This window comes from Drosophila bipectinata, chromosome 3R, assembly GCF_030179905.1.
Source record: "Drosophila bipectinata strain 14024-0381.07 chromosome 3R, DbipHiC1v2, whole genome shotgun sequence".
NCBI classification, from domain to species: Eukaryota; Metazoa; Arthropoda; class Insecta; order Diptera; family Drosophilidae; genus Drosophila; species Drosophila bipectinata.
The window spans coordinates 12,840,880-12,861,924 of NC_091739.1; the positions used below are offsets into that span (position 1 = coordinate 12,840,880).

The 21,045-nt window shown below is 40.7% G+C and overlaps 2 protein-coding genes across 3 annotated transcripts; both read left to right on the forward strand.

Annotated features, from left to right (window-relative positions):
• Positions 1-6,082: 6,082 nt before the first annotated feature.
• Positions 6,083-9,345, forward strand: Sdr (Secreted decoy of InR). 2 transcript variants are annotated; one of them, XM_017248391.3, is made up of 7 exons: positions 6,083-6,792; positions 6,849-7,386; positions 7,440-7,587; positions 7,645-8,040; positions 8,098-8,314; positions 8,378-8,631; positions 8,689-9,345. In XM_017248391.3, the coding sequence occupies exons 1-7, from the start codon at positions 6,286-6,288 to the stop codon at positions 9,182-9,184; spliced, it is 2,556 nt and encodes an 851-aa protein (XP_017103880.2). In that variant the 5' UTR covers positions 6,083-6,285; the 3' UTR covers positions 9,185-9,345. The 2 variants fall into 2 exon arrangements, with proteins under 2 accessions (XP_017103880.2, XP_070137773.1); XM_070281672.1 differs by having other exon boundaries at positions 7,449-7,587.
• A 6,170-nt stretch (positions 9,346-15,515) lies between these two features.
• On the forward strand, positions 15,516-16,231 carry LOC108129459 (uncharacterized). Its single transcript, XM_043211618.1, has 4 exons — positions 15,516-15,569; positions 15,647-15,802; positions 15,853-16,020; positions 16,076-16,231. Exons 1-4 carry the CDS (start codon positions 15,516-15,518, stop codon positions 16,229-16,231), a joined length of 534 nt encoding a protein of 177 aa, XP_043067553.1.
• Positions 16,232-21,045: the final 4,814 nt, after the last annotated feature.

Below are 21,045 nucleotides of genomic sequence, written 5' to 3' on the forward strand. Positions count from 1 at the left end.
GACACGCCCATGTCTTGAGTGAAATATGGCTCCGCACCGGAAATTTGTTGGCTTGAATATGCGTGAGCTAATTGATGAAGTTTTCTTTGGGGATTTACCCTTAAGGCATACTTTACTTTCGAGTGAGTTGTCTGAAAATTAAGTCGTTTACCTATTTGACTTAATCAGGTTCTTCCAAAAAATATATTCATGAATGCATTCGAAAGCACTTCTTCAGTCGATTGTATATCTTCCCAGTTCTTACAAAAATATAACCAAAAATCTATTTCAAATGTCGTTCAGTTGTTCAGTATCTTTGGCTAGAGATAAACATCTAGAGCAACTGAAATTTGCCATTTTAAAAATGTCCTCATAGCATGTCCTGCACAACCACACGCTACCAGTTTCTGCCTGGATTCTTTTCTTTGTGTTTGTGCTTGGGCTAACCGAAAAGCTAAAAAGAATTTTGCGATTTCCATGCACGTTTTGCATAAAAAAAGAAGCTGGAAGAAAAACAACAAGAACGGTTCTCTGAACACAAAAAAAAAAAAAACGAAAAATAAAACATCAATTTTTATGCGACAATTTATTGCGTTTCCTGCTTCTTAGCCAGGTTTTTTGTTTTGCGGCTTTTTGGCGGCGAGTGGCGAGCGTGTTGGGCACGTGTTCTTTGTATTTTTGGGCATACCTTTGGGCGTCTGATTACATAACAGAAAATGTCAATGTTTGTCAGCCGGCAGCTATTAGATTAGACAGGGCGGTTTATCTCGAGCCAAGGACCTTCTCCTGGGTTCTGGCTCGTGTTCTGTTTTTAACAAATTTTTTCTCTCGTTTTTTGAATATATGTGTACACTGAAAAGTTAATTAATTTGATTTTATGCTTTTCTGCTTAATGAGATACAGTTCCCTTTAGTAAAAGTAGTACCTTTATTTGAGAAAAGTATTCATCTATGGGATTTGTTTTAGACTAAAATAATATTAATAAGTGGGAGCATTATGCTTTATTTTTTTTCTCAGTCTCTCCATAGGCATTGGTAGATGGCAGATGCTAGATTTCCCTCTGAAAGTCGCCCATTTACAGTGAGTGCGAATTGTCTGCTAATCTTTACAAATTTGAGGTGCGCATTTGTTTACGATCTCGCCATGGCAGCATTCGAGGCATGACTCCTGGCCAAGATTAGGCTTAGGCGATGGCTGGTACAGAAGAAAAAAGTGAATTCAAACAAATGTACTAAATAAATCGACAAGAAACTAAAGCAATGGCACTACCTTATGTTTAAATGCTTTCCTGCCTAAAATTGTATGCCATCTTGGCTGCCTTTCTTCATGTACAAACGATTTCCTTAATTGTGAATTTACCTTAATGTTCAATCTGCATCTAGTGCTGAATGTCTGAAATCCAATTCTGGCCATGTACAGGCCCCCTTTAAAATGCAAAGCTCCTTGCTGTGAAGGATGCAGCTCAATTGAACCGTTCGCCCGTAGTTTCAACCCCATTTGGATTGCAGTGCTATCGTTTTCCGGCAATCCGACAATCCGTTTCCAAGCATTTAGCAGCTCGGCCCGCCCCACTGCCCAGGCCCACTTCGATGGCATTTGAAATCGAAAACAAAGCCGATGGCAAATGCCAAATGAGCGTGTCAGACGCGTCTCAGCAATCGGCCAAAGATCGGATTTGGAGTCCTAGCCCAAACGCCATCAGATATGCAATTAATTTTGCCATCAACACATCAAGTCTGGCATCTGGCTGGCTGGCTTACTGCGCTCAAGCTTCAAATTTAATAATGGCTTAAAGACCGTTTGGGCAAGGATATGGGGGATTTTCTGGCTGGTTAAGCTTTTTGGCTTTTGAAATATTTTTCACTCATTATTTAACACAAAATTCCGTAATCGCACGCAAAAGTGAAAATTCCTCAGAGTCACCACACCCACCATACCCTTTATGGTCCTTTTTTATGGAATGGGTCCATTATTAATTTTCTTTGATAACCAAATTTTTGTGGCCCAAAGAAAGGACTAAGGGCTTAAAAAATGATTGCAACTTCCTGACCACAGCGTCGGTGTAAATTCCAGACTGCCAGCGCCAATAAATTAAGCTTTATGTGTGGCTAATAGAAAGAATGCTTTCACCTGAGAGTGGCCCGCACGTATGCAAATTGTTGTGGCCCTCCCACGCCCAGGCACGCCCACTCTCGCACACATGTATATATGTGCATTCAAGAATACATAAATTATATACTTAAGCAACAAAGGGAGAAATGCACACACATGCAGGGGAAGATTTTCGCAAGAATGTGCACAAAAAAAAGGAAAACTATTTTTCCAACGATTTGCATTGCATGAAAGGATCGCATAAAACGAAGGGCCAGGGCCAGGATGGCAGGCCATGGAATGGGTTATACGGATATTGAAATAAAAATGCTGGCAGAAATGCCAGCGGGGAAATGTCGACTGCGTCTTTAGCATAAACTAGGAGATGCCCGCGATGACAGGGCGTATGCGTAATGCAAGTGCCATAAAGGTTGCCCATATCCCTGTAACTAAGGGCACTTTCCGCCCTCCTATCTGGCAGTCAACCTTTTGGTTTTATGTGGTGAGCCATAAAGAAATGCAACGCTTTTTAGCAGATGCCACTCAGACAGCCAGGTGGCATGGCATAATGTCAATGCAGATTTCTTGAAACGAATGCGAAATTCAAATCAAATTGCTGAAGAGATAATTATTATTTTGAAAAGAAAACACCAAGTTTTTAATGGTTTTTAAGGAAACTCTTTTATTTATTAATTCTTGCCTTTGATGATGTTTGCAAATCGGTCTATAAATTCCGAGAAATGATAACTTTGATTTGTAATAAAATGTTTGCCGGCCTGAAAGTCAAATTAAACTTTCACAACTTCTTTCCAATTAGATAAACTTGAAGCCTTCTCCACTGGATCTCCTTCTTGAAATTATTATTTTTCTTAGCTCGACTTTTCTTTTCATATTCTTTTAAACTTTTTACAAGAGGAAGGAAAAAACGACTTTCTTAATAGTCAAAACTAGCACTTATTGGCGCGCCCCGACAAAGCCGAAACTAGTGGGAAAAAAGTGAGTTGAAAAGTTCATATAAATTCCACTTTAATTGTTATAACTAATTGCTGTATTGGCCATTAAAAACTTTTTGATTCGAGGACCATTAAGCCGGAATGGCTTTGGCCGAAATATTTCCATTTTTAAGAGACTTCTTGAAAATGTTTAATTGAAATCTGCTTAAAATCAATCAAGTTAAAGTATGTGTGATTGAAATCCTCTTGGCATCAGACTATATACATAGGTGTGGTGGGAATCTATTGATTGTTATTTTCAGGAAATCTTAAATAAATGTTTTTGGGAAAGCTGCCTCAGATCGTCCAGCTGTTGGCCATGTTTAACTCGGCCAGCAACGTGCTCTGTCATGTGTCAAATTGCATCAGCCTTGGGGCAGAGACTGGCCGTCATCTGGTGCGAGGTGCCACATCAATCAGACTGCATCCCAACTGGCATCAGGGCGCTCCAGAGCAAGTAGAAGACGAACAAGGCCCAAGGAAACAGCTGCCGCCAAAGGAACTGTCTGCTGCAGGGCTGCATTTTTCAGCAAACTTAATTAATTCTCTTGCCTCTAATGACAGCCATAATAATACTCGTAATAATAATAACCGGTCATGATGAGACAGCATCAGCAGCGGCTCATTGAATTGGCAATGCCATAAATTGCATCGACCGTTTGATTTATGGCCACAGAGCCATACCGGGCCATGTGCAGGGCATCCTTGGCTTCCTGCTTGGTCCTGGCCTCGTCCTAATTTGGCACTTAAATGCAGCGACGTGCGTGGGCCTTTGACTTCTCGCCGGACGCCTTATGTCCGCTCCACGAGTGGTCCAAGTTTCCTGCTTTTTCAGCTTTTCCGCATCGGCCCTCTCTATATCCCACACCTTGCTGTGGGTAGGCATATGCACACGTTTCTGCTACGGATTCCCATCACGCACCGCAAAATGGCGTTACGTGTTTGCCGCCTCCGATACTCCCGGGGCTGGTGTCCTCCGTTTCCTCGCCATTTTCCAACTCCCGTGTGTATTCCGCGGCTCAGTGATGCCCACTACTTACTGGAGCATACCTAAAATAAGTATTTAACTAAAACTATTAAAGTATGGCACGGCTTAAATAAATCGGACCAATTTAGATAGAATAAGAGGCCAAAAAACTCCCTAAAAATTTAATAAAATCTTTCCATAATAAATAGGATTTTTTTTCCAAATAGTTCGCATCCATAGCGACCGCCTTTCCAGCCGCCTCTGTAAGGCCTCCTCTGATGCTACTGCCTTGTGGCATATTCAATAATTGGCGGCACTGGTTATTGGTGTAGTTGGTGTGTGCGTTGGTGTTCATAGTTTGACGTGCCACCGGGAAGTATGCTGCATTAAATTCCGCGCGCTGTACGTCATTTCAGGCTCGACAAATTACTGCGAAAATTGATTCTCAGTTGAGGGGAAAAAAGCCACAGGTAAACAAAAAATATGCCTAGATAGTTGCACCTTTGTGGCTTTTTAACACGTTCATGGTTTCTATTTTTTGGTTGATCTAGTTTGTATTTTTAAAAATTTTTCTCTCTACATTTTTTGCTCAATAAACTCTATGAAGCATAGAAATAATTGTATTATAATACAATACGATTTAAAATTATAATTGGAGCATATATTTCATTTTTAATTCATTCTATGAATTATAATTTTTGTTATCAGTTAATTATTAGAAGCCAGCAATAAAAATGGTTTATTTTGCTCATTAAAAATTGTAATAAAAAATATAAATTGTCTGACATTAAAGACAGAGATTAAATTAGTTTGTTTAAATGTTTTGAAAGTATTAGGTTATTGCGTAATCAAACACTTGAATATATTATTTAATTTTTTAATTGCTACAGTGTGTGCCCGCTGCTCCTGCCACAAACTTCTATGGGGCCTCGTAAGCGTTACTTGCACTTTAATGAACTGTCAATTGTGCTCCGTTCACAGCTCACCCGGCTCTCAATTGGGTTTGCCAGAGCTTCAGCTTTGGTTTTCAGCGATTTTTTGTTGCGTACACTCTTTTCAAAGCTTTTTGCTGTTTTTGCCTTCGCTCTAATTGAATTGTTCGCCGGTGCAATTTAATTTCTGCTCAGCATCGCATTTGCTTTATCAGCCATGGCGGAGGCAAAAACAAAACATGCGCTTTGCCGCTTTGGGGGGAAAAAAAGGGTAAAAAGCAACGTTCGGGACGTCTGAACCGGTTCGGTTTTATGCTGTATATGCAGCAAGGTCGTCCAGGGGGCGGGGAATGGTGGGCGGGGCAGATGTGGCAGTTGGGGATGCGGTGAAGTAACAAGTGTTTTCGACTGCCGGCAAAAAGGAAGCAGCAGCCGCAGGGAGAAAAAACGTGAATGGTAACAGATGCGTGAAATGATCGCCCCAACTAGATGGTGGGAAGAAACAGTGGTGTCTATTAGATATGGTCAAGAGGGGTTCTAAAAATAACTATAAAAATAGATGCCTGACGATATCAAAAAGTTTACAAACTATTTTTTATATATTTTTCATTCTAGTTAATGGTTATGAAAGGGTAGCGGCAAGGTCTATAAACAATAACCCTTTAGGAAAAGCTTTTAATTAAAAATATGCAGCACATTTTGTATCAATAATCGTTATAACTTGCTTTAATGTTAACTTTTATTGAGATAAACAATTAAAATTCCCTTTTTTATGATGCACCGTTTAAAACAGAAAGGATTTGATTTATAATATTCTTAAAAAACTAAAAAATTTCAAAAATAAATTGAATATTTTTAGCTTTTTTTCTGAGGTAATATGGGTGCACATATGTATTTGAAATTTTTTGTTTATTGAATTTTGAAGTTCGCCACAGATTTATTTTGTTTACTGGAAAATAAACAAAAAAGTTTTGAAATTTTTTTGCTGGTGTAGGCGAAGACGAGAGCATAAAATGAAATAACAATGAAAACAAAAATGAAAAAAACTAAAGGGGCTAATTGAAGAGATCGAACCCGAAGAGATAGGGCAGGGCGCTACTGCCATCAGTCGAAATCGAATCGTCTTCGGGGAAGCATCGCGTTCAAGAACGGAAAAACATTAAATATATAGAATATATACAGAAACTAATAAAAGAGAGAGATCGGGCGAGAAAATCTACGAAGAAAAAGAAACGACATTGACATTCAAGCGGGCGCTAATTGATCGGAAAACCCCCTTACGTCCCGGGTCAAGTGCTCTCAATTGGAAGAGTCAGGTGGCAGCATGGGGCATCTGGGCCCCCTGCTGTTTCTGTCTCTGACGCTAGCTCTGTGCCCCCTTTTGGTCAGATCCGAAAAGGAACCGGCTTGCGGATCGCTGGAGATCAATGAAATCCGGGACTTTAAGAAGCTGGAGAACTGCACCCACGTGGTGGGGCACGTTCGGATCGCGTATGTAGACTTCACGGCGCTGAACCTCAGTCTGATATCATTAGCGAGCAATATCAGTGAAATCAGTGATTATTTAATGGTATTCCGATGCCCTGGACTGCTGACCCTCGAATCAATATTCCCCCGCTTGCGCATCATTCGGGGTCAGGCCCTGCTCTTCGATGAGTTCTCGTTTGTGGTCTATGAGAACCGAAATCTGCGGGAGCTGGGTCTGGTGGAGATGTTGCGCATTCAAAAGGGCTCCATTCGCATCGAATCGAACCCCAGGCTGTGCTTCGTCGAGACTGTGGACTGGCTATACCTGCTGGGGAATGCAACGCAGCAGCATTATTACCTCAAGGTGAGACAAGACCTGAAGCTGGCAGCAACGCCTCTAGTCTTTGTTTCTTTTCGCAGCACAATACCCCACCCAGTCACTGTCCCATATGTGGGAGCTTGTCCCCAGACTACGGAATCAATCAAAACACTTCGGATTTTTGTTGGAACCTGAAGGCTGCCCAGCTTCGCCCTCAGCCGCCTCGCCTTCGGAACTGTCCTGTGGCCTGCGGGAACAACGGCTGTGATAGTGCCGGAAAGTGCTGTGATCGAAACTGTGTCACCGGGTGCTACGCCCAGAATTGTACTCTCTGCGGTAACTTTAAGAGCAGGATTGGGTGCGTCAACCAGTGCCTGGCCAGCTACGAAATACACAAGAGACAGTGCATCACCACCAAGCAGTGCAGGGACTTGGGACGAATTCCCCTGACCCAAGGATATAGATGTGTCGAAAAGTGTCCTGGAAATCAAAAGAAAGTCCTCGACGCCAAGGGCATTCTACACTGTCAGGTAGACTGCAGTGGGGACTTCCATGTTAAGGTAGCTGCGGACTTGGAGTCACTACAAGACTGTGTGAAAATAAATGGATCATTGACCATCGAGCTGACAAATATAAAAGGTTAGACCACAAAAGTTACCCCCTTATATTTAGTTAACTTGATAAACTTTCAGAGAAAATAGTAGAAGCATTAGAGGTGGCATTGATGAATGTCAAGGAAATCACAGGCTACCTAAAGGTTGTCCACTCTGGTCACCTGACTTCGTTGACCTTTTTGAAAAACCTAGATTTCATAAAAGGAACAAGGCTGGTGGAAAATAAGTGAGTTAACCAGTCCACTTATAAACAAAGCTATAATAACGCCCAAATGAATTCCAGATACGCCCTCTATGTTGTGAACAATCATCACCTGGAACACCTCTGGCCAAACAATCATCAGGTTGTGGTGCAGAGCGGCTCGATGTATTTCCACCTGAATCCCCGGCTTTGCTATGAAAAAATAATGGCATTGGCGCCCTCGCTGAAGAGTGTCCAGAAGGTATCCGTGGTCGATGTTTCGCCCAATTCGAATGGCGAACGGGTGATTTGTGGCGCGGGAGTGCGGTCCCTAAATGCAACTGTGGATGATGTGAATTCTACCGCAGTGCGCATTCTCCTCGATTACATGGACTGGGATGGCATGGAGACCCTAATGGGATATTCCTATTTTTACAAAGAAGCCCCACAGCAGAACGTGACTATGTACGACGGTCGGCACGGATGCGGTCACGATAAGTGGGTTTCGAATGATTCTAATCTCGGTGCTCATTTATAGTTTGGATTCTCCAATAGTTGGCTTATGAACGTTGTGATTACTCAGAGTCGCCGGCATGTAATTGGTGGACTGAAGCCGTACACTCAGTATGCCTACTTTGTGAAGACCCTGACTCGAACGGACTACCATATGCAACTGGATGCGTACTCCAAGATCGGATACTTTCAAACGCTGCCCGACAGGCCTAGTCCGGTGATGAGGTTACGTGGCCGTTCTGAGCTGAGTTCGGAAATTGTGAGTTAAGGTTTCAGCTTTATAAAGCTTATCTTATAAAGTTTATTTATAATTTCGTTGAAGCTTCTTCACTGGTGGCCACCACTGCGTCCGAATGGCATCATCACCAAATACATAGTAACCTACGAAAAGCAGAATCTAACTGAAGAACAAGCTAAAAACTATGACAACTCATTGCCTCAGAACTTTACTCAATTGGACTGCCAGTGCGTAGAGGATGAGCCCTATTACTCGGGACCCCAGGCAGATGACGAGGACTACTACAACAAGGATCAAATAGCATATGAAGATGCACTTCCCAATCTCATATTTGTTTCGTAAGTTGAAACGTTAGAGATCTAATAATAGAACTAACTTTTTTTTTCCAATTTAAGACGCAGCCAACTGAATAGAGTGAAGAAGGAATTTGATAAAGTCATTGACTACGAGCACCTTTTAAGGACCAAGAAAGAGGAACCCCCCCGACCCAAGACAACCACTCCAGCGCCTACCAACGAGTCTCTGGAAAATGATCGGAAGGCCGCTGAAAACTATGAAAAGTTCCGCCTGGATTCGGAGTTGGGTCAGAGAATGGCTCAGGACGAGGGCAAGGAACAATATAATCTGCGCCATGCCATGCCCAAGTGCCAGGATTCGCATGCCTCCGTCGGACAGCAGGTGGAGGAGAAGTGCGTGCTTGAGGAGATATTGGAGGGCACCGAGTTGTCCGGCAATAAGCACTCCTATTACATGACCCACCTGGATGAGTCCTCCTTCTACCGGGTCACAGTTAGTGCATGTGTTGCGGGTGTGGTCAACGGATGCTCTACGCCCACGGAAGTGCTTCTCATGACCTGGCCGAAAATCAATCGAACTTCTAATGCCAATTGACAAGTGATAAGTCTGGGATCATATTTTTTTTTAATGATTTTAAAAGTAAAACAAGATAAGGTTCCGAAATTCGGAAATCTTATAGCTGCTCCTATTGAAAGTATTACTTAGCCATTAGTTATGATGGATTTCCATGCTACACAACCACAATAAAGTCTACGAATTCCTAAATAATATATGTATCCTTTCAGACTATATTCCTTGTTAGACTTTGAAATGTGTAGATGGTAAACAAATCTGCAACAAACCCCAAAATGCTTTCATCAATCTATGCTAATTTAACTTATCAGCTTGTCGGGCTTACGAGGAAGGCGGGAAACCCACAATCGCTGGAAAGGTAAATCTCGCACTGACAGCACTGATTTTTGAAATTTTCAACTCGGCGGGGTTTGTTTTTGGCTCTAGCTTAAGCCTCGCCGAAAACTAACAACAACAGCCACCATTCCGCCCCCAACGCATGCCACTTAATATGCAAATATGCCACAAAAGAGCTTTCAACTTTAAAACAGTGACAAAAACTAAAAATAATCCCCGTAACAGAGGAGCTGGTAGAGTGGGCCGAGTCGAGCCGAAACCGGGGAAGCTGGAAGTTGGAGATTTAAGTCAAGTCGAGTACGTGTCATGTGTCGCCTTGTTTGTGGGAAACTTTTCGGCGCAGCTGGGATAGTTCCATGAGAACGTGTCCCACTCAATGCGGGGAAAGCGTTTCGTGATTGACGCTGGACCACCAGTAAAGGGGTGGCGGCCGTGGGGAGAGGAACAGGGGTTTGGCGGAAAGGGCTCAGAGTGCCTGTGAAGGAAAAGGATTTCAATTCTGCCGCTGACACTGACGCGCAATTTAACTACCTTAGACGAGATCGAGGTCGCGAGTAAAGTACCTCAAGGGGATGGCTACCTGCTGACTATACAGATTTTCATTCTTGAACTGGCACTGGGAAAAAATAAAGGGACTATAAATAGTACTACCAAGACACTATATTAGAAAATAATTATATTTTAATGGCTCCTTAAAATGAAATTCGAATACAATGTACTCCAGAAGAACTCCTTATATTTATATCTTGCTTTCATTAAGATCTATCCTATTTTTTAGAAAAGAAAAACTACTTTTTCTGAAAAATTACATTATTTTGGATAGTCACACGTTTGAGCAAATTATTCAATATTTGATGCAGCCCATTTAAATCAAGCGGCAAAAGTTTAAACGAGGCTCAAGCCCACTTAATCCCATATCCTTCAGCGCCATCTTCAAGTGCCATCCTGCTGGCTGGCCATCGCCGGGAAGTGGAGTGGAAAAGGTGATGGGTGGGTGGCGGGTGAGTGTATCCTAAACCAATTGTATTTCAATATTTCACTGTCTTCCTTTGCTTTTACTGTTGCGCCATTTTCGCGTTACTTCCGTAGTTCTGCAGGCGTAGTCGGAATTGCAGTTGTAGTTGCGGCAGACGTAGTCCTTGCCGTGTATCCTCGTTATCCTTGCACTCGTTTGTTATCTATGCACTTGCCAGGGCAAGCACTTTGGGTGCGGTTCGGCAGTGTCAGTGCGTCACTCAGTCAGTCGGACAATATAACTGAGTGCTCATGATTCTGGTCAGTAGTGATGACTAGATAGGATATAAAGTAACAATATTGTAAATCTAATATATAACAAAAGTCATATTGTTACAACGAAAATTTCTTTAAAACATATTATAAATTATAGGTCTTTAAAAGCTATTCCCATTAAAACGTTGGCAGCACTGACTACATCCTTAGCCGGGAGAGTGAGCATTGTCCTTGCCGCGAATCGAAAGTGTTGCTGTTACCTTCGTCGTCGACGCAATTCTACGATTTCGGTTCTAGTCCGTGTCTTTCCTGGACTAGTGCGTTTAGTCTGGGAATGGTAATGGTAATGATGTGTACTAGTTCCACTGGCAGGCATTGATACATACACTTTCGTTTTGTGAGGATGTGCGAGTCCTTAGGCCACACCATAAATCTTAGGTTAGGGGGATAGAACAGAATGAAATCTATTTAGAGTAGATAAGACAGTTCAACACAATGTTATTGGAAAATGTATCGAGTGGATGTGAATACTTTTTAGTTTACTTTAAACTTCACAAAGAAATAAGAGCAAGGACTAACATTTCATCAAACCTTTTGAAATAAATTAAACGACAGATCAGTGACAAGTCAGGCAATTCCATTAAAACGTTTTTCAAACCTTTCGATAATCTTCCCCCAACTTAACCTCGCTCGTCAAAAAAAGAAAGGAAAATGGAGAAAAAAGAAGAATGACCCATGGTCAGGTCAGCAGTTCGTCAGCTTGGAAATGCACGTCTCGCACACACAATTGTCCTTTTCAATGACCATTGCCATTGCTTTGTTATCCTGTCGTTTTGTCTGGCTTTAGTCACATTACAAATCCAATTGCCAATGTGAGATAAATGCGTTTGGATAATATAAACCGACATGTGTGGGAAACGGTCACTTAGTCGGCAAGGACATGCTCTAAGTGACAGCCAGAGCGAAAGTGTGAAGGAGCTTCAATGCAGCTGATTTTAATTTTAGTTAAATCAAAATGTGCTGAGCCAGGGAGTTTAATGGCAAATACCACTTCTAATACAGGAAGGACTTTTGCGACCTCCACGTGGCTTCTTTTCAGACAAGCGAGAATTTGTTAAAGAAATTTAAGCTTTTTAAATATTAAGTATTATTTAGGTTCAATATATAAATATTTTTCCTTTTTGAGCGTGTAACCTTCTATCTCTATAACACAAACCACAAAAGGGCAACAAAGTACGAGGCTTGCGTGTCTTTTTGGCCTCAGTGGCCGGCATGTGTTGGCCTGGCTCGGCTGTCATAAATAATGCAAAGCGCTGGAAATAGCCCTTTCCCTGGTCAGCGTTCTATTAAAAGTCAAGCATGAAATCATTTACATTGCCCGATAGTTAGTTTTCCACTTAATTGTTCTGAAAATAATTTAACCCCGACAGGCATTTGTCAATTTGTTTTGAATAATTTAATACACGATTGACTCCATGACTCGGGTGAGTGGGTGTATGTGATATAAGTGAATTCAATTTGTCATTTTTCTTTTCGTTTGGGGTCATTGTTATGTATTGTTTGGTGTGGATCAACAATCAATTTTCTACAAGTAGTCCTGTAGTTGTTTCCCATCTGGTTAACTACGTCCTAATAATCGAAAGTCATTGCTCCCGTTTCGTAGGCCAATTTAGTAATGAGGGGACTAGGACAAGTGACCAATTATGAATGGGAAATTCCACAGTTTAGTTCGGGGAATAGTTTAAATAAAAATCCAACTGTGTATGCTCTTTTTAGGAAAGTTTCAATTCGAAAATGTATACGTGACAGGAAAATTTCAGTACCCTCTGGGAGAACTAGGCCTGGTCGGTCCCCCAGGGGACCTGTAATGTTCGATATTGAAAATTACACCTTAATTAAGTGCTATGAGCGTATTGAAAATGTCAATAAACCGCTTTGCCCAAAAACCAATATCCTTTCGCACTTGTCGAAGTATTTTCCCCTTGCCCCTTTCAGCCAGAAACTATTGGATTGTCTGAAAATTTTACAAACAGTTTCCATTGTTGGTGCCTCGGCGCCATATTTGTCAGCCATTTGCGAATGTTTCTAGCCCAGTATTGCTAGCCCGCCTCTTGTTTTTCCAGTGGGCGGTGGTGGGTGGCCTTTGTTCGATTTCCGTTATGGCAGGACGCATTCATTTCGGCATCATCAAGGTTGCATGATGCGTTGGCAAAACGTGTCATCGCCACAACGATTCGTTCCGCCTGACAGTTGACAACTCTATCAAAAAGGTAAACTGATGGTTCGGATGGGCGGTGTATGGTGGGCGGTGAACTGCGATGGGGCAAGTCCGGTGAAAGGTACGGGAGCTGGAACCACTGTCGAAGCTGCTCAATAAAATGTCATTTAATGCCCCCGTACGTGCCACAAGCAGCAGAGTGGTTACCATAAATAGTAGATGACTTTCCAGTTACTATAAAAGACTAAAGTTTTAAACTTCACACTTGTTTCTTTTTTGGAAAGAGTACTTCTCCAAATTTTTTATATAAATCCCTCAGCCGTTTATGAAAAAGTTCCTTAATTTATGTCTCTACTGTACTTCACGCACGCCCGGCTTAATTGGCCTGTAATTGAAAACTTTGCGGATAATTAATTACTGAAAGTTCCCCCACGACATTTATATGGCCTTAGCCGTGGTTTGTCCTTGCCATTTGTCCTGATTTCTTCCTGCCTCTTCATAGCACTTTCTTTTCTTTCATTTTCCAGCTCCCCAACTGCAATTGTGAGTTAATTAAGCGACATCTTGAAAACCAATTGAGACTAGTAGTTGAAGTTTCTCTGAGCCTGTGAACTTTGAGATTTGGCAGAGACTTACAAAGAAGAAACTAAAAATATAAAAGCCAAGTTCAATAAGTATCATATTTCACACAAAATAATATTAAATATAATTTAATAAAGCAGCTATTCCACGTGCAATATTCAATTAATTTCAATTTATCCCCCCACTTGGGAGGCACTGCCTTTGTTTTGCAATCAAAGTAATATTCAGTCTTTGTTAATGGCTTTTTGGAAAATCCATGGCCCTGATAGCATTAGTTTGGCCTCCACTTGCCAGCCCAAAAGTCAAAGTTAATGCCATCTGTATAAAATTAATGCATATTTAAGCAACGGCCATTGACACAGGCCCGTCCTGGGGCATTGTCTTCAAAATTCGAGTACCTTTCCGCTTCGAACTAATGAATTCTTAATACGTTTAATAACACATTTCAAAAGGCGCCCCATTGGCGGGAATCCTTAGGTCATTAACACCCGAGCGAAAGTAATTTGTCTCCTCGTTCAATCTATAGAGTCGCTCCGCTCCTTTGGGGTCCTTGCCATATGTTTGTTGCCACATCAGCAAACGGACATGCATTGGCCAGGGCTATAAACAAAGTTCTTAATTTCCGCGCCACATAAAACTTATCTTCATTTTCTAGCTAGGGCACTGGGCTAACTAGCTCCCTTAGTTCCCTGCGCTCCTCGGACATAAAAATCACAACATAAGCTAAAAACTTTATGCTGAATGCAAACTGGCAAATGGCAAACGCAACTTCACTTCGACTTTTTGCCCAATGCGTTTGGGCCAAGGCAGTGCTCGCACTGTGGTTCCAATAGAGAAATAAATTATGAAGTCTTCTATAATATTTTAAAATATAATTTGATTACAAGCAGTATCTCTTAATGGATAATGGTAATCATATTGAAGCCTTAATGACAATATGATCACATAATTCCAAATCTGGTAGTAATGATTATATTATTTCAATATACGTCCCCGAGCTGTTCAAATGGACGCGCTAAAGCTTTTCAAGGTTTTATTGGCTGTCTGTGTTATTAAACAAGTAAGTTTTACATAATATATAGAAAAGAATCTATTACTGAAAATCGCATTTCAAGACTTTTTCAGACTTTGAGTTTACAAACATAATATGCGATTCCCTTGACGAACAATTTGCTTCCATTGATTATTGCTACCTGAAGTCCGTAAATCGAACCTACAAATATGCATCGCTAAAAGTTAAATTGCACAAAGTACCAGTTGAGAAAATTAAAGTAAGTACTCTATACAGGTAAAGACAGTAATACACAATATTTATTTCAGATAAACTTTGCCATTTATAAACGTTTAAATGGCTACAAGCCATTTCTATACAACGTTACTTTTGATGCCAGCAAGTTTATGAAAAATCGAAAAATAAATCCAGTGGCCTCATTTCTTATGGATCTATTCGTGACATATTCAAACATGAATCATGGATGTCCCTATAATGTAAGTTTTCTTAGGAATGAAAAAACCTGAAAATGATTCAAAAAATTCGTTTAGAATGACGTCTATGTGGAAAAGGCTCCCGCATCTCATCTAAACGATAAAATGACTTTTGCGTTGCCATTTCCCGAGGGAAGTTATGGATTCTATAGTGTTTGGTATGCCTATGATGTCGCACGAGCACAAGTCAACGTATATGGCACACTATCGTAATGCTAATTGTTCAGAAAATCGGTAAACCGAACAAAATTAATATGCGAGTATTAATAAAATACCACCTATTCACTTTTTTGGGAAAAAAAATAATTTAATTTTTTACCAAAAAGCAATTAAAGCTCTAATGATGTTTAAATTTAACTTTAATTCGTTTCGCTTATAATTATAAATAAAACATTGTCTGGTGGTGTTATTATTTCATATGCTAATGACATATGTATGTATTTGGATCGGATATGTCAGTAAAAATATTATTATTTTAGAAGTAACATCCGCACTGGTTAAATGTATTCCTTTGTGCTCCTAACGTTTTTGGCAGCAGGTTGCCTGAAAAGTCATGTAAGTTGTTTATAAAATTCTTCTTAAAAAAAAACATTTTCCTCTTTTAATTATTTTCGTATATGTTAATTTAAAAGATAAACGCAGAATTTGAATTTAGAAACGCAGTTTGCGAATCTCTGGACGAATCATTCGCATCATTTGAATATTGTTATCTTAAGTCCGTAAATCGAACATACAAATATGGATCGCTGAAAGTTAAATTGCATAAAGTTCCTATTACGAAAATAAAAGTAAGTATTACACGCGATATAAAGGCCATTTTATAAAGTATTTATTTTAGTTAAACTTTGCGATTTACAAACGCCTTAATGGTTTCAAGCCATTCTTGTACAATGTTACCATCGATGCTTGCAAGTTTTTAAAAAATCGGAAGATAAACCCTGTGGCTGCATTTATTTTTGAGCTTTTCGAATCATATTCAAACATGAATCACACCTGTCCCTACGCTGTAAGTGGTCTTTGGTTAAGAAAATTAGGTAAATTTATTTAGTAACTACTTTCAGCATGATGTATTCGTTGAAAAAGCTCCTGCATCTAGTGTAAGGGATAAGCTCACTAAAGTCTTGCCATTTCCTCCTGGCAGTTATGGATTCTTTAGTGTTTGGTATGCCTATGGAATTGCCAGAGCTCATGTTAATGTTTACGGCACCCTATCCTAATAAATATTCAAGCTGTAATGTAAAATAAATTTGGGTTTTGAAATCCCTATTTTGTGACACTGTTCCTGTTGGTTGTCCTTCTTGAGGTTGTTGTAAGGAAAAGTTTTGCGGCTGAGGTCGAATGCAGAATTGTGCGAGGGAGGCGGTACACCGGACCCGGGACTTGAGACCCGGGGTTGCTCTTACCAGGACTTTTGTTGATGTTGTTGCATTATCTTAATGTTCATTAGGTTAAGTTTTTGTGCATTTCCTCGCTGGTTTCTGGGCTGCGCCACTCATTTGTGCGCCAATCTCCCGTCGACATCCGGTGCTGCCCTCAATCCTCCAGCGACTTTCCATATACTTCTACTTCATCTGGAAGCCCAAATAGACAGTTGAGGTCAAGATACTAGGATAGGATCTGTTTTGGTAAGAAAATATAAAAAAAACCTCATTAAAAATAATTATTTAAATTTTTTTATATAATTTTTTATTTGGATTGTCATTAAATTTGTATATAATTTAGAATTTTTGACTGCAATTGTAAATGACTTTGTGGGTGTTGCTTTGAATTCCGTTTTCTAGGGAAACTCGTCAGAAGTTCTGGTCGTCCAAGCCTTTATTTCTTCATTTTTCGCCAGCTTTTTATTTCTTTTCAAATGAAATTCCGAGATAGCCGCCTATCTGGGCTTGTGTTTATGTTTCTTGATGGGTTCGAAGTCCACAGCACTCTAAGATGAATTTAAATTTAATTAAAAATGTTCAAACTTCGAATTGCTGACTCAGGCACTCAGGTTTCATTATGAATTTCCGTAGCTCCAGAGAAATTGATTAGAATTTGAGTTGGAATGGCACTTTTTGTTTCACTTGTTTTCCCTTGCGACAGTTCATTAGTGTCCTGTACATCCTGTCGCATTTGTCGCGATTTGACGTTTTTTTTTTGTGCTTCGTGTTGGTGGTATGGAAAAATATAAAAAATTTTATCCTACAAAAGCAACAGCTGACAATACAAATTGCGAATGTAAAAGGGAAAAAACTGGTTCGGATAATGTTGCGCCAGGGGCTTTATTTTTTCCATTTCCATTTTCTTTTACAGTTTTTTGTCATAAACTGCTGGAATAAATGCTCTGTCAATTAGAGGATCTATAGAATACTTTTTTTTTTTTTAATTTGTTGCCATATTTTGGCAGCTACATTTTATTTGATCAAATTTGATGTATTCTTTGTTTATCGCCATCTATTCAAAGAGTATATCTTATTCGTACAACATTTCTTTAGTTTTTCCTTAAGCTTTTCCCGACTTTCACTTGGCTTTAGCTTAGTAATCAGCCAACCAGTCGACTTACTCGCTGAGTGGGATTTATTAAGTTTTTGGTTTTGTTTAGCTCCTTGTTGGTCTTACTTTGACACTTTAGTTGTAGTTGCTGTGTTGCTGCCCTGGCAGAAGTAATTTGTATAAAAGTGCAGGCGACTTTTATTTGATGCGACACAATGCAACCCCTCTGGAAATGCCGGAGTAAGGATAATTGAATAAAATTTCCAAACCGTGGAGGGTAAGCACTAATTGGTATTAGCAAAGGTAATGTTAGACAGTGAAGTAGAAAAGGTAACCAAGGCAACTCTTGCTTAAATATGTAAGTTTGAAAAGGTATTAAACTTATTCTAGAAGTGTACTTTTTTTCTCTCCTTTGAATGCTTTTGCATAAAAAGGGGTAAACGAATATGGGATTCTGTTTCTTTGGAGTGATTAAGCTGAGCTTAACTTCCATTAAATTGCAATTTAAATTGCGAGCCCTTACCACTGCCAACACCCACAAATCCCGGAGAGGGCTCTGCTACAGAACATACAATTGGTTAGCGGCAATGGCAGAGAAACATGTGTAGTTCCTATACCAGACACAGAACGGGGCACACCTCGACCGGGCCAGCTTGCCAATGACAAAAGCTGAGCCATAGGTGAGTCCTGGCAAGGGTCTGGGCCTGGCTTTGTGCTGGCCCTGTAGTCGGGACAACCGACACCCGCACCACATCTGGCTTCAGTCGTCCCTGGTTGTACCAATCAACGGCCATGTCCCCAACAGGCCGTGCAATACTACCAAGGTCCAGGCCCTCAGGCTAAGTGTTGCATTTGAAGAAATAGCTTCGTTTTTCAGTGATGTTAGCAAAAAGTATTAAGAACGAGAAAAAGCCTTATTAGGTTATGATATCCTTAGAATAATGTCTAATCTATTCCCACCTATAATTAGTTTTTTACAGTGCACTACACATCTCGAACTGTCGAAAAAATGGAGAAAACGGCACAAAGGCAAATCGGAAACGGAAGTTGCATGTGAAAACGGTCGCAGTGTCCTTCCAGGAGCGGTTGCACACTGAGTTGGCTTCCATTTTCTTGCTCCTGCTCTTATGTGGCTCTGTTATCGTCCTTGCTCTTGTTCCTGTTCCTGTGTTCATGTTCGTGTTCTTGCACCATCTACTCCCGTTGGTCTGTCTGGCCGGGACCCTTGAAGGGCTAACTGCAATTGACAGGTTTGCCTTTTTGTGCCATCTATGCACTCCCCTGCTCCAATGGGCTCTGTCTTTGGCTTGTCAATGTTAGCCCTTCTTTTTTTCATTATTTTTCTGGTCATGAAATGAGATTTCCACTTTTTTCAACATCCGGAATAATAGTTTCTTTCATATTTTAGATTATTCTTTAACTGAATTGCTACTCTCAAGAGAATTTTTTTTTTCAACGCCGCTGAAATGCTCACAAAAAAATAATTTTTGACAAAGCTTTCCGGACAATTAGGTGTTTTTTGAGTCAACAATTATCCTGTTGTCATCTATAAATTTTTGGATATCCCTTTGGCGGCCGTTTTCGACACTGTTGCTGGCCCGGCCCTTGGTTAGACTACTGGTCCTGGCATCAGGACCTCTGCTGAATGGCATTTCGTTCGCCATGCGTTTGCATCGCTCGTCGACTGAATTTTACGCCTCGTTGCTCGACTCGGTGGCAGGATCTTCGTCTGCCCCAAAGGGTCATACTCCTGTATACATTTCAATAATTGTGCAACAACTGGAAGCGATTATGCAATTTCATCAGGCCAAAAGAGAGAGAGACACACAATGTGGCACATTGAAAATGGGTGTAAAAAAATTAAGCAAACAGATAGGGGTTGTTAAGTCTGAGATCTCCTACAGTTGTTAATAATAATTATTAATTATAATTAACTAATTTGTTGGATTTCTATTGTCCAGAAAATAAACTAATAGGCTTAACAGATACTAGATAAATATTACAATTTTTTAAGGGTATTCTAGAAACCTCCTTGCTGAAAGTGTGTCGTACATAACATGGTCCTCTTCAGGGAAAGGGAGACTATAGTTGCGCCTCGTTGTTATATGAGTATTGTATCTTTGCCTATACATCTGCTGAGCTGATATGGCATTTGGGAAAACCGGCTTTATTCCATTTACTGGCCCTCTTCGCCCCACAACACCCGATTTCCAGTTGCCAACCCCTTCTCGTTTTCGTTCTCGTTCCCATTCTCCAAGCCATCCCATTGTGTTTTTCCGTTTCGGGCCAAAACGAGGGGGCGTGCATGTCTGGCTTTCATTTTGAGGTTATGCAAATTGTTATGCTGATATCATAATTAATTTGTTGGGGAAACAGGCCGGAAACAAATTGGGTTTTGAATGAGTTATTGTATTTTTGCGGTGCGCTGCATTTTTGAATGCTTGCATAGTTCTGTTGCTGTTGCTTTGGGTTACGGTTTGCCATTCGCCATGTTTGTTCAAATTGTGGCAGTGGTAGTGGCAGTGACAGTGGCAATGCAAATTTCTTTATTAGCCAAACACACACATTTTTTGTTGTTGTTAGTCGACTTGGCTATAAAGCAAAACACAAGCGACTTGCTTGTGACTTTTAATGAGTTTTTCTTCTATTGGTTTTAGTTTACCCATTTTCCAGTTTTATGCCACTGCCAGAATGCCAGGATGCCAGGATTATGGCTTGCCATAAAATGAACCACAACGCTCGTCGCTCGGTGGAGCGAATCATCAGCGGGTCCTAAAAATGGGATAACTCAACTAGTCCGTGGTCGAGCCACAAATTATCAGCACTTTACTGTCGAGGTTCCTTTAATGTTCATTCTTTACGATTCGAGCCAAAAACCTCCGGGTGGCCAAAATCTAGATGTTCGCCACGGCTTCATCTCACTTTCTAGTTGGTTTTTTGTTCTGCTGGTCCTCGAAAAGGGAATGATAAATTAGCTGCATATTATAAATTCCTTTGAGTTGAGTTGTCACACATGCGATACGATGGCCAGGGGAGGAATTGTGGTGCTCGTGGAGCTCATGGAGCTCATGGTTCATGGCTGGCAGCAATTGTCCGTGCATAAGTGTGCGTGTGAGGCGTAAGTAAGCCACATTTACATATTCCAAGGGGGGATTGTAGAGTTCAGGCCAAAACTATCCACAAAACTATCATTCAAGCTATGATTATACATAAAACATTGAACAGAAACCTAAACCAAGAGCATTTGAAATCAATTTCAAGCTGTGCAGGGTTGACTAAACGCTACTTCTTGGAATATTATTAATGAGATAAAAATAACCTTGTCTTTTATTGAAATTCATTGGATGAAATTACCTAGACAATATATTTTTCGCTTAACCGAGTATTTCGCCAGAACTGCTCAACCCACTCATGCAGCCGCAACTGAAAGCGCGTCACGAATCGTGGGCTGAGTTGTTTGTTTGTAGGTGGATGCTGCCCGACTGCCTGGAGTGTGTTTCATTTTACCACCAAGGCCGTAAATACTCAAGCAGCAACAACAATGGCGGTGGCAAGTGTC

What these genes read in the sequence shown, in the direction of transcription:
- Sdr (XM_017248391.3), top strand. Translation starts at nt 6,286, where the DNA reads ATGGGGCATCTGGGCCCCCTGCTGTTTCTGTCTCTGACGCTAGCTCTG. An exon ending in CACGGATGCGGTCACGATAA is followed by an intron (nt 8,041 to 8,097) that starts GTGGGTTTCGAA and finishes ATTCTCCAATAG; the next exon opens with TTGGCTTATGAACGTTGTGA. An exon ending in CCCAATCTCATATTTGTTTC is followed by an intron (nt 8,632 to 8,688) that starts GTAAGTTGAAAC and finishes TTCCAATTTAAG; the next exon opens with ACGCAGCCAACTGAATAGAG.
- LOC108129459 (XM_043211618.1), top strand. Translation starts at nt 15,516, where the DNA reads ATGTATTCCTTTGTGCTCCTAACGTTTTTGGCAGCAGGTTGCCTGAAA. An exon ending in TTCCTATTACGAAAATAAAA is followed by an intron (nt 15,803 to 15,852) that starts GTAAGTATTACA and finishes TATTTATTTTAG; the next exon opens with TTAAACTTTGCGATTTACAA. An exon ending in ATCACACCTGTCCCTACGCT is followed by an intron (nt 16,021 to 16,075) that starts GTAAGTGGTCTT and finishes AACTACTTTCAG; the next exon opens with CATGATGTATTCGTTGAAAA.